The sequence below is a fragment of the Mytilus californianus genome, unplaced genomic scaffold (assembly GCF_021869535.1).
Source record: "Mytilus californianus isolate M0D057914Y unplaced genomic scaffold, xbMytCali1.0.p SCAF_12, whole genome shotgun sequence".
NCBI lineage: Eukaryota > Metazoa > Mollusca > Bivalvia > Mytilida > Mytilidae > Mytilus > Mytilus californianus.
The window spans coordinates 28183861-28196375 of record NW_026262604.1 but is presented as its reverse complement, the minus strand read 5'-3'; the positions used below and the strand labels follow the sequence as shown (position 1 = coordinate 28196375).

The 12515-nt window shown below is 34.1% G+C and overlaps 1 protein-coding gene across 1 annotated transcript; it reads left to right on the top strand.

Moving 5' to 3' along the window:
* Nucleotides 1-525: 525 nt before the first annotated feature.
* LOC127721637 (potassium voltage-gated channel subfamily C member 3-like) lies at nucleotides 526-11608 on the top strand. The gene is made up of 4 exons (XM_052228410.1): nucleotides 526-572; nucleotides 852-1167; nucleotides 3132-3434; nucleotides 10570-11608. The coding sequence occupies exons 2-4, from the start codon at nucleotides 895-897 to the stop codon at nucleotides 11476-11478; spliced, it is 1485 nt and encodes a 494-aa protein (XP_052084370.1). The 5' UTR covers nucleotides 526-572; nucleotides 852-894; the 3' UTR covers nucleotides 11479-11608.
* The last annotated feature ends 907 nt before the right edge of the window (nucleotides 11609-12515 follow it).

Below are 12515 nucleotides of genomic sequence, written 5' to 3'. Positions count from 1 at the left end.
TTTAGCACCCTAGTATTCTCTATTCTTTATTTATTTGCCCTCTTTTTTCTCTCTTCCATATTTTTTTTTACCCTTTTTCGGCACTGTTTACCTATTATTCTCTATTCTGTAAACCCCATCCTCACCCTCTTGTATTGTTCGGTATTTTTTGTGATTCCTATTACCAATTTTTAGTATGGTGTTTATAAAAAGCACGGATAACTGTTGAATTTTGGCAGAAAGCAACGATGAACAAGAGAAAAGGTAAAATGTAATGCTCCGTCTAGTCGCCATGAAAAAAAAAGAAAATTGTGTAACAAACCAGTAATTTTCACTTCAATTTATTTTAGTGTGAAATGAATAATATGAGTAGTACAATTTTCAGGGTTAAGCTACGTGGGAAATGAATATTTTGAACAATTTTCTACCAATACTTAAAAAACATTCAAATGAACCATCACATTCCAAACAACCCCCAACATTTATTTATAAATAATTTCTATTTCATTACCTGTATATAACCTATAGACAGTTTTGTCAGTTTGTCACTTTTTACATTTTCCTGTTCTATATGTTCCCGTTTAACACTACAGGTATGCGCTTTCATTTTATTCATTTTATGCTATTTTAATCCCACTTGTAAAGACATTAATTATAATTGTGACAAACATTCCTACGGGGGCCATCTTAATCTCCACCCTTAAGTAATATGGGTTTAGAGAGGGGAGGCGTCCTGTTTTTATTTCGGATTAAGATTGAAGGAGGGTAACGCTTGCATTTGAATTTTGATTAAAATAAGATAGAATTTAGAAATGGAATGGAAAGACGTGTCTCATTTTAAATTTGTTTATAAAAAAAATGTCGTTTTTCAGTGGAATAGTTAATGCTTCTTCTGGTGCAGTTCAAAGAAAGAAAATGAAGAAAAAAGGAAAAAGTGAAAATATTAGCCCATTACATGCGCTCTTGCCTGGCGCTAAAATCACCAATGGAGGCGGTAAGATTTCCGTGAATGTTGGAATTTCTGCAGAAACACTTATATTTAATATCGGCGGAGTGAAATTTGAGACATATCGATCAACTCTGTATAAACAACCCAGAAGTCCACTAGCTAAACATGAATTTTTGTTGAAGCATTATAGGCCGGAATTCAAAGATTATTTCTTTGACAGGGATCCGGATACATTTAAGGTAACATATCATATAATAAAATTTCCTCTCTCTCTCTCTCTTTCTCTCGGATCGCTTTGATAAACTTTTTCAATCAGTCATATTTGCGTTTTCAAGGGGAATTTAAACAGATTGTCAGTATTTCTACGGGAACGTACCGTGCATGTGCTCTCGTACGATTGTTTACTTATTTGTATAAGGATGACTTCATAAAAGGCTGTGTCAAGAGTACTAGAGTGAAAATAGGTTTTTATTTGCGTGCCGCTCTATAGATGATATTTCATGGAATAAAAAGAAATGGTGACTATTCTGATCGCAATAATCCATTAGTATGAAAATGAAGGATACATCTAGATGTGTGTCATGTCTTGGCTGTTTGATGTCAATGACATTTCGAACATCTAGCTGGCTGACTTTAAAAAAAAGAAATCAACATATTGTATCTCACTCACACAAAGCTTTGATTACTTTAACGGGTTTAGCTTTACTTTTGTTCCTTTTTTCGGTTTTATCGGCTCCTCAATTTTTGTACTAGGTTTTGAATTTTTAAAATTTTGGCCTCGTGCGTCACTGAAGAGACATCTAGTACAGTAAAAATCAGTACCGTTTAAGTTGTCGAATATAACAATAAGAAGATGTAGTATAATTGCCAATGAGACATCTCAGACCAGATGATGCAGAGGTTAGAAACTATAAGTCACCATATGGCCTTCAACAGTTAGCAAAAAAAAAAAAAACTGCATATATGTAGTAAGCTATAAAATGTTAAAGTTCATAGGAATGTATTTGTACGCGTGGTGTTAAATTTTATAGCTCAACATACGTGTGGTTAGTTTTGGATCCAATGTTTGTTTTCCGGGTTTGATCGACCGTTGGACTATCTTCATGTTGTATTTCGAAGTTATTTTACAAATGTAAAAAAGCAACTGAAAAAAAAATTGCAAACAAATACCCCAAAAGAAATATTACACTATATATATTCAGTATGATATGATCTTTATTTATTGACAGTGACAATGCGTTTTTGGAGGTCAACTGGTCAATTACCTAATAACAGTTTATTTAGGAGAAAACACATTATCTACTGTTACTTTTTATAACCTTTATATGACATAGTCCATTAGCTGTAGACAAGGGCATTTGAATATTTATATAATATATAAATAAGGAGATGTGGTATATGATTGCTAATGAAACAACTATCAACCAGAGTTCAAATGACGTCGATATCAGCAATTAAAGATCACGTACGACCTCAACAATGAAAATGCTATAAAGATTGAAAAATGTGAAACAATTCAAACGATAAAACTAACGGCCCAATGTATTACAACACAATTTACGAAAAAAAAGTTATGACAGAAATGATGGAACCATTGAATTAAAGGCTTGTGTTGACCATAAAATTTGTCACTACACTTCTAAAAGAATTATGGCAACAGATCTACAGATGTTTTACCTGTTAGCTTATAAAAGAACTTAAAATTATCCATGTTTTGCTGCATATCATTTTTATCAAATCTTGCACAGGGTTCTTGAAAATCACAGATTGATTAATTCCCAAATAAGCATCATTTTTTAAAGCAAGTGCTATAGGGGCATACTTACAAAAAAAATCCTGTTCTGACCTTTTTTCATGGGTAATGAAATATAACCTTGAATGATCAAAATTTACAAATAAAAAAATTTTATGTTGAAAATTGTACCCCTGTGACCTAATTTCGGAACAAAAGATGAAAAAAAAAATTGTTCCATAAATTTTCAATTATTACTCCAGTGTTGTGACGACATCCCATGCAAAAGAAATATATCTTTCATACTTAAAAAAAACCTAATGCAATATCTCAAGACACAATACTACAGTACTAGTCATTGGCGAGTATGTACAAATGTACTTCCAATTATATGCTAAATACTTGCTGTTACTTGGTCCAATATATGACACAAAGTATTGTCCCAAAATGAATTATGGTTAATACTTACAGGTTGTGTTGAACTATTTACGTACCGGTGAACTCCATTTACCAACGTATATATGTGGTCCAGCTATTAAAACGGAGCTTGCATTCTGGGGAATACCGGATGGACTTATAGAAAGATGCTGCAGTGTGAATTACAATTCGTACAACAAAACTCTTGAGGCACTAAACCAACTTGAACATGATCGAAAAGGAAGTTTTATTTTATCACAAGAAGACAGCAATTCTCAAAATATTACAAAGATAGATAGATTCCGGACGAAAGTGTCACTTGTGCTAAACCAACCAGATTCATCCCTTATGGCAAAGGTAAGATAGCTGATCTGTCGACTACATTTTTACTGACTATAGTATACGAAAACAGTTTTGAATTCGCTGCGTTGAACATTTGACAATAAAAAAACATACGACTTAGATTTGACGGAATACATATTCCTGGTATCGACTCCTTCACATAAACCTCTTACCTCCTTTTAGTAGTACTAGAACACACCCGCGAAATCGCGGGTATTTAGAGCTTGGTTGAAAGTATGTAAACTGTTATAGGGTGAGTGAATTTTTGTAAAAGATTTTATGTCTGGAGAAATTCAGAAAAGGTATCAAACTGAGTCATAGGCACTTGGAGACAGGACAATTATTTTAAGCCCTCTCCCTTTTTTCCAAAGTCCGTTATTTTTATTTTGCTCTCTGTTAAATTGCATGATTTTCGCGTTTCTGTATGCTATGAACATAGATCTACATATAATATAAATAAAGTGTATTTGCTATTAACTATCAATTCCATTCACGGTGATCACTGCTATATTATATAGAGAGTCTCTATATATTATAGGATTATAATCATAGCATGCATGCAGAATAACGCGAAAATAATTGTCCTGTCCCCGAGTAATTATGAAAACTATGTTTAAAGAGGGGAGTAAAGGGAGGTATCTCCACGAAAGAACGCGAAACAAAATTGCCATTTCACGATGAGCGAACAATTAAAAAATTCTTGCACGTTGATCTTTTTATCGATTTCAAGAAACACGGTGAATAACGAACCTATTTCACGGCTGCACGTAAAACAAGAAATGATTGTAACAGGATGCTGTTACGAAGTCTCCCAAACGAAGCTCCCATAATTCGTAATTCCCAGGGTCGCCTGACATTGGGCAAAGTCCAGTGAACATTGGTTTGGTCCAGTAAAGTTATATGCATTAGTGATGCCTGGGGACTAACCCTGTATATCATTCAAATCATCTTGGCATGACAAACCAGAATATATATGGTTTAGGGGTGGGGATCTCGACCATTTACAAGATACTAGAACATTGAGGGTGGGGGAAACCCCTGGGGACTGACCCTGTACGTCATTCAAATTTTCGAGACATGACGAACAGGAATATATATGGTTTAGGGGTGGGGATCTCGACCATTTACAAGATATTAGAACTTTCTCAAATGGCAGGGGGTCGAGATGACCCCTGGGGACTAACCCTGTATATCATTCAAACCATCTTCACATGACAAACCAGAATATATATGGTTTAGGGGTGGGGGTGACCCCTGGGGACTAACCTTGTATTTCATTTGATGTGCTTTATCATGACAAACCAGAATATATATGGTTAAGGGGTGGGGATCTCGACCATTTACAAGATATTAGAACTTTCTCAAATGGAAGGGGGTCGGAATGACCCCTGGGGACTAACCCTGTATATCATTCAAACCATATTAGCATGACAAACCAGAATATATATGGTTAAGGGGTGGGGATCTTGACCACTTACAAGATATTATAATTTTCTTAAATGGCATGGGGTGGGGGTGACCCCTGGGGACTAACCCTGTATTTCATTTAATGGGCTTTATCATGACAAACCAGAATATATATGGTTTGGAGGTGGTGATCTCGACCATTTACAAGATATTAGAACTTTCTAAAATGACAGGGGGTCGGGATGACCCCTGGTGACTAATCCTGTATATCAATCAAACCATCTTAGCATGACAAACCAGAATATATATGGTTTAGGGGTGGGGATCTTGACCACTTACAAGATATTGGAACTTTCTTAAATGGCATGGAATGGGGGTGACCCCTGGGGACTAACCCTGTATTTCATTTGATTTGCTTTATCATGACAAACCAGAAAATATATGGTTTAGAGGTGGGGATCTCGACCATTTACAAGATATTAGAACTTTTTCAAATGGCAGGGGGTCGGGATGACCCCTGGGGACTAACCCTGTATATCATTCAAACCATCTTAGCATGACACACCAGCATATGTATGGTTTAAGGGTGGGGATCTCAACCATTTACAAGATATTAGAACTTTCTCAAATGGCAGGGGTCGGGATGACCCCTGGGGACTAACCCTGTATATCATTCAAACCATCTTAGCATGACAAACCAGAATATATATGGTTTAGGGATGGGGATCTTGACCACTTACAAGGTATTAGAACTTTCTTAAATGGCAGGGGGTGGGGGTGACCCCTGGGGACTAACCCTGTATTTCATTTAATGGGTTTTATCATTTAGAACATTTTCAATTAAAAAGATTGTGTCTATCACAAATGGTTTTCAATTTATAATCATTTGAAAATTTTTAAAAATAAAATCCCATAGGGTTCTATAGTAAAACCCTCTTTTCTTTTTGCCCCTCAAAGTACCCCTTTATAAACCCCATTGCACAAACAAAAACCCTGATTGCACCACTAGACATGTTAGTCTAACATATTGTGAACCCCTAAGTTAATCTGACAAGCGGTTTTGGAGAACGGGTGCGGACAAGTTCAAATTTAAAAGCGGCGGAAGAGGAAGAAGAAGAATAATAATAAGAAGAAGAACTGAGCAAAAACAATAAGTCTTCCCAAACTTCGTTTTTAATAACCCTTTACCCCTCTTTTAAAGTTTAAAATCGGAAGTCTTGGGTATGACTTAAAAGTGGGTCTGATGACGGAAACAATATCCGGACACCTTTTTTTTCGTGTTTCTCCCAAAATAACCCAAACAGAATAATCATAAGAATGGATGACAAATGCGACTATGCATGTTAGCTATAGGACACAGAGGCATAATGATTAATTTATTGGGGAAGGAAGAGAAGCGACACACAAAATGAGGTATTATCGTTTAATAGTATAGATACATACATTTTTTTAAAAAGGACACTGTCTGCCTTTAGCGTGGGAAGTTTTGGTATATGATCTATGAAAGAGTAACATAACGTAAAACTTTTGCAAGCTGCATTTGGGAATTACCTCCCCCTTTTCCCCGTGTATTTCAAAAGAGATATGCTTGTAGAACTGTGCAAGTGCAAAGTAGATCGATCTCTGAGACTCAAATCGAGACTCCCATATCAGCCTGGGTATCATATCGAGACTCCCATATCAGCCCGGGTATCATATTGAGACTCCCATGCAGCCCGGGTATCATATCGAGACTCCCATGTCAGCCTTGGTATCATATCTAGACTCCCATGTCAGCCCGGGTATCATATCGAGACTCCAATGTAAGCCCGGGTATCATATCGAGGCTCCCATGTCATTCCGGGTATCATATCGAGGCTTCCATGTCAGCCAAAAAGGCGCAAACCAAGTGATGATACCAAGGGCAATATGGGAAAAGTCACGTCACATGTATTCTGTATGTATTTCATAGTTATCACAAAAAAGGGGGGGATTTAAATAGTCTCTGGCAAGATACATTCCTGTTCATTTCCTCCGTGAAATATTTGTCTTATTACAAAGCTACCCAACAGTTAAATACTACGTAGAGTTCTTGAATATCATAATGTCATTGTCCGATTTTCTTTTAAAGTCGTTGTACTATATATGTTCAACATATTTCGCTGTGTAATTTTGAGTTTTCCTAACAAATAAGTGATAATACATAAAGTTTGGTCAATTTGACATTTAAATTAAGTAGGCAGTTTCATTTCTATGACCATAAAGAGAATATAATCCGATTGCTCATTCAAATAAATTAAATTTAAGGTGTAATACTTTTCATCTTCAACGACAGGTAAATAATTTGAATTAATCCGATTTAAATTGTGAGAAAATGGCCTTAACAGTTACCCGGATGTTATCATTTAATACGTAAATGTTTGATATGAGATAGGAATTAAGTTAGATACCACGCTTGTTTGTATACAAAATGAAAAAATAATATAAAAGCACCAAAATGTCAAACTTGAAAGTAAAGGCTTTTATGAAAATTATTGATCTTGTTACTTTAATTCGATGCAGTTTTCTTTAATAACAAAATAGCAACACCGCTTAATCTACATGTTAAGTTTACCCTATAGTTATAACTTATCTGCCATAAATATTTGGTTACATTGTTGTAGTTTTATATGATTTCATATTTTTCGGTATGTAACATGACCCAAATTACTTTTACACATGTCTCTTCAATGAAATGTTATAAAGCATGAATGGTCTGATGGTTCTCGCGTCGAGTGCGGGAGGTCCTGGGTTATATCACCAGACGGGTCATACCAATTTTGTAAATCTAGATATATCGTCAAATTTCCCCAATCCGAACACGAAACGAGGATATCTAAAATTCCTTTCTTTCTGAATTGAATTATTTCGTTCTACCCCCTAAAATACCTAGCCCCTTTTACCTAAAATAAACCCCATGTTCATAATTTATTTCTGATGTAAAGTTTAAATATTGTATTATAAATAAGGTATCTAAAACACAGTCATTAATACTGATTCTCAAATTTCCCCGTGTTCGCCTAAAAGACTGCCTTATATACATGATATACTTATCCAAAATTTTCTCCGTCCTTCTCTAAAGCTAAAGTTGTGTCTTATATGTGACCTGTCATGATATTTTGGGGCTTATGAAGGTATAAAGTCACCTTTTTCGCTCATGCTCTTTTCATTGGTGCATTTTACATCACATTTTTCTAATGAATAGTTATAAAATATTTTATTTTATCCAATTCTTTGAAAATGCTTTCTAGTCATTACAGGACCTACATGTTCATGTACCTTTTGCATGCATTGTTAATTTCTTCTCGTCCTGAACATGCATAAAATATTTGACACTGGACGTTAAGCAACCAACAATCAATCAATCAATACTAGTAAAAAGGGTAACAAAACTTGCTTTAAGGATGTACTTAGGTCAGGTTTAGGATGTTTTGTCCTTGGGTGTTCCTGCGACATAGGGTGAAATATTTTGCCCCATAACACCCACTTTTCTTTTCTTGTGAGACTTCAATAGCTCATAAATAGTCATTTACCAACATTTAAGCAGTATCTAGTTTTATTTTCTAACGCTTTGAGACCCAATTAATGCCAATGCTAAATATAAGTTAAAAGTCCGAGTCAGCCTTTTCCTCCCATTTTTTAAAAATCAAATATCTCAAAAATGAGTTCCATAACATATGAATATTTTTAGTTTATTTTGTTTCTGAGCTAATGCTCTTCTGACTTATAGTATCAATTTTAAATTCCAGATTTTTTTAATTTCACCTAGTTAAGTACATCCTTAAGCCAAATTAAGCTAGGAAGGAAAACACTAATTTATTAAATGTTCATGTGAAAGGGACAAATCATTACAAATTTATAGTATAAGCAGGTTAAACATTTTAAATGTCACCAAAGAACATTTTTAAAAAGAATTATACCACAATATTATGTTGTAAAATTAGATAATTCCATTCAGTTAGACCTATAAAAGTTAATATTCTTTAAAACTTAACGTACCTCTGCTAAGTTTTAACAGCTAAACATAGGAAAATCTCCCATTGTGCAACGCTGTTGTTTACATAAATGTGTAAAGTATTTTAGTTTTCATACGAATGTAATTTTCTATAAAGGATTAGTCCGTTTATTATAAGAAAAATTGAATATAAATTTTTAAAGCGCAATAGACGTAAAAATATGTGATATATTATTAGGATTCGAAATCCTCAAAATATCTGTGAAATTGATGTCTTTTTTTCACCCTGCATAAATTGACAAACACGTTTTCAATGTGTTTAAAATTCAAAATTCTCTGCTCTATGGAAAACCTCATCATATACACCCATCATTAATATAATAAATGCTCCGTATTGAATACATATTTGATGTCATTTTGTAAACTAATTATTAAACTGTTACGCGTGGTAGAGACATGCATCATTAAACTACCAATTTGAAAGTTAAATGAAAAATTAATTAAAAACTACAGGTTTCATATTCATATCACAGTCACGTGTTCTTAATCTGATATGCATGTAATACTTGTCTTCAACCAATCATATATCATGGTATTGATGAACAAAACCAAAAAAAAAATTGAAAATCCTCGTGCTATGGATACATTTTGTGTCATTTACATTAATTTTTTTCTAAGTTGTGATTTCTTTTGCTGAGTTAAATAAGACAGTGTAAAATAATGGATATTTTAACAGTCCTTACTCGCAACACTGTATCAGGTCGTGGAATAAAAATAGTAATGCTATACATGTATATTGTAAAGTGATTTTCATAATGATATGCGGATGCATGCTGTTTATTCTTTGTGTTTAAACCTGTCAAGATATTACATACCAGGCTTAAAATTGTGTACGCATGACGCGCGTTTTACCTTCAAAAGACTCATCAGTGACGCTAGAATCTCAAAAGACAAAACGCAAAATAAAGTACGAATTTGAGGTGCATTGAGCACCCAAAGTTTATCGACTGTATAACTAGCTTGTTAACACTGATGTTGTAAGTTCTAACACCGCACGTGGCAAGATCTTCCACTCCAATCTTAATTGACTAGGAATGTCAGTTTTCCTGTTCTCTGTAGGAGCTGCGGCTTCCTCCACCAATAAAAAAAAATGACAGCCACGATATAGCCAGTGGTGCTTAAAGTGGCGTTAAACACCAACAATTAATCAATGCCAAGATACCAACATCACATAGACAGTTGTAGACACCTTCAGTTTGTATAAACTATTTTACCGTATTTAAGAGACATGTGTTTTTCCTGTACAGATCTTCATTTAATATTTTATTTTATGTAAAAGACGCTGTCCACAAAGACGGGAACCTTGCAAATGGCATATTATTCCATGGCAATATTTGCTAATAACATTTTATAATTCACATTTCTTTAAACCTGGGACGATAAAGAGCTCAACATATTGTAAACCTGTCTATTTTGAAGGCTATAAATTAACCTCCAGAGGTCTATTGGTAATTAGTCTTTTTGGTAGAGTCTTTCAAGACTACATAATCATGTATTGTCTCGTTGAAATGACAATTACAGTTTACTTAATTAAGAATAAATATTCTGTATTATTTTATGAAATGAATTCTACACCGGCTCCTTAAATATAATCAACAGTAACGGCAAAGTAACATCTTTTTATTTGGTTTTGCTTCATCTTTTAAGTCACAGTGAGGCCTTCTATACAGAGCAGACGTTCACAATTTGTAAATATTCTTTCTTTTGTAGGTTTACGGTGTGATATCATTACTGGTTGTTGCACTATCAATAATATCCTTTCTTGCCGAATCACACCCTGCATTCCGCATTACAGATTACTACACTGAAGTCACGCGTGTGTTTAACGAAACATTGAATTCAACAATCGACGTAGTGACAGAAAAATCAGAAGAAGTTCCACACCCGGTGCTACTAAGGATGGACTTAGCGTGTATGATATTTTTTACTATTGAATACTTAATAAGAGTTCTTACAGCACGAAAGCGATTACGGTATATGCGTTCAGTAATGGGCGTCATCGATCTGGTTGCATTGTTGCCAGACTATGTTCAGCTACTAATATTGGCCTTTGATCCTGCTGTTGCGGGAACGGACACAGCCAAGATTATTGCCATTTTGAAAGTTACACGAGTACTCCGGATTTTCCGTCTGGTCCGGCATATTCCCGGACTTTGGATTTTAATTTATACTTTAAAAGCAAGTCTGAAAGAGCTGTTGTTGATGACTGCGTTTTTAATGGTGGGAATGCTGTTATTTTCATCTCTAATCTATTTTGCTGACGACAGAGCTACATTCACAAGCATCCCACATAGTTTCTGGTGGGCTCTTATCACTATGACAACTGTCGGTTATGGCGACATGTATCCCGTGACCGCATGGGGGTATGTGATTGGTTCACTTACTGCCCTATCTGGTCTACTAATGATTGGATTCTCAGTACCTATTCTTGTCAACAACTTCTTGATGTATTATAAATCTGTTGAGATTGCTTTAGAAGAAGAGAGACTGACACGTGCTAAGCTTTGCCAGGAATCATCGCACAGTACTGATAACAATGCCAAACTCGAATTATCAACCAATGAAAACAATAACAAAGGTGAAAATATATTTACTTTGGAAATGAGTGAGAAACTGTGAAATATTTATACGACTACAACGCAATATAGGTTATAACGATAAATATACATTATTGATAATTAAATTTTTTAAACTTTAAATGCGAGGTCAATCTGATAGGTCGGGAAATTACACGAGGGAAATTTAACCACTATGTGTGTGTTTTTTTTTTTTGTTTTTTGTTTTTTTTAATGATTCAAACTGGTCAGAACTGTTTTAAATGCGTAGAGGAGGGTCTGAATGAGTTTTACAGAATAGAGAATAATGGGGCGCTGAAATATAAAGAATAGAGAATAAAGGCCATAAAAAATACAGAAAAGAGAATGATGGGGCGCTGAAATATAAAGAATAGAGAATAAAGGTCAAAATAGATACAGAATAGAGAATAATGGGGCGCTGAAACATAAAGAATAGAAAATAAAGGCCAAAATATATTTTTTTTAGAATAGAGAAAAATGGCATAACAAATAAAGAGTAAATAGATGAAGGATCCAGACCCTCATTGAGAATTATAGAAAAATATTGTAAACAGTTCTTATTCATCCATTACAACATTGGCATACTAAATTCTTGTCATACAAATGTTACAGTTGACATTTACAAAGTAAAAAAACAAAGGAAATAAATAAATATATCTACATTGGTAAATATTGTACCTAAATGGATTACTAATGTAGGGACATTGATCCATTCGTAGTTAGTTTAGGTACACTATTGGTTCATTCGGTATATAATTTGTCATTTCTATAGTTGAAGGTCAGTTTCAATAAGTACAATAGCCTATTTAATTGTAATTATGTGTGCAGACTATGGCATGTTATTGGTTGCAAAAATTTGATATTTTTCATTTAAATGCAATATTTTTTATTTAATTGATATATTTCTTCATTTAAATGCAATATTTTTTTAATTGAATGGTATATTTTTTCATTTAAATGGTATATTTTTTTCATTTAAATGCAATATTTTTTTATTCAAATGGTAAAATTTGACATTCAAATGCAATATTTTTTATTCAATTGGTATAACTTGTCATTTTAATGCAATATTTTTTATTC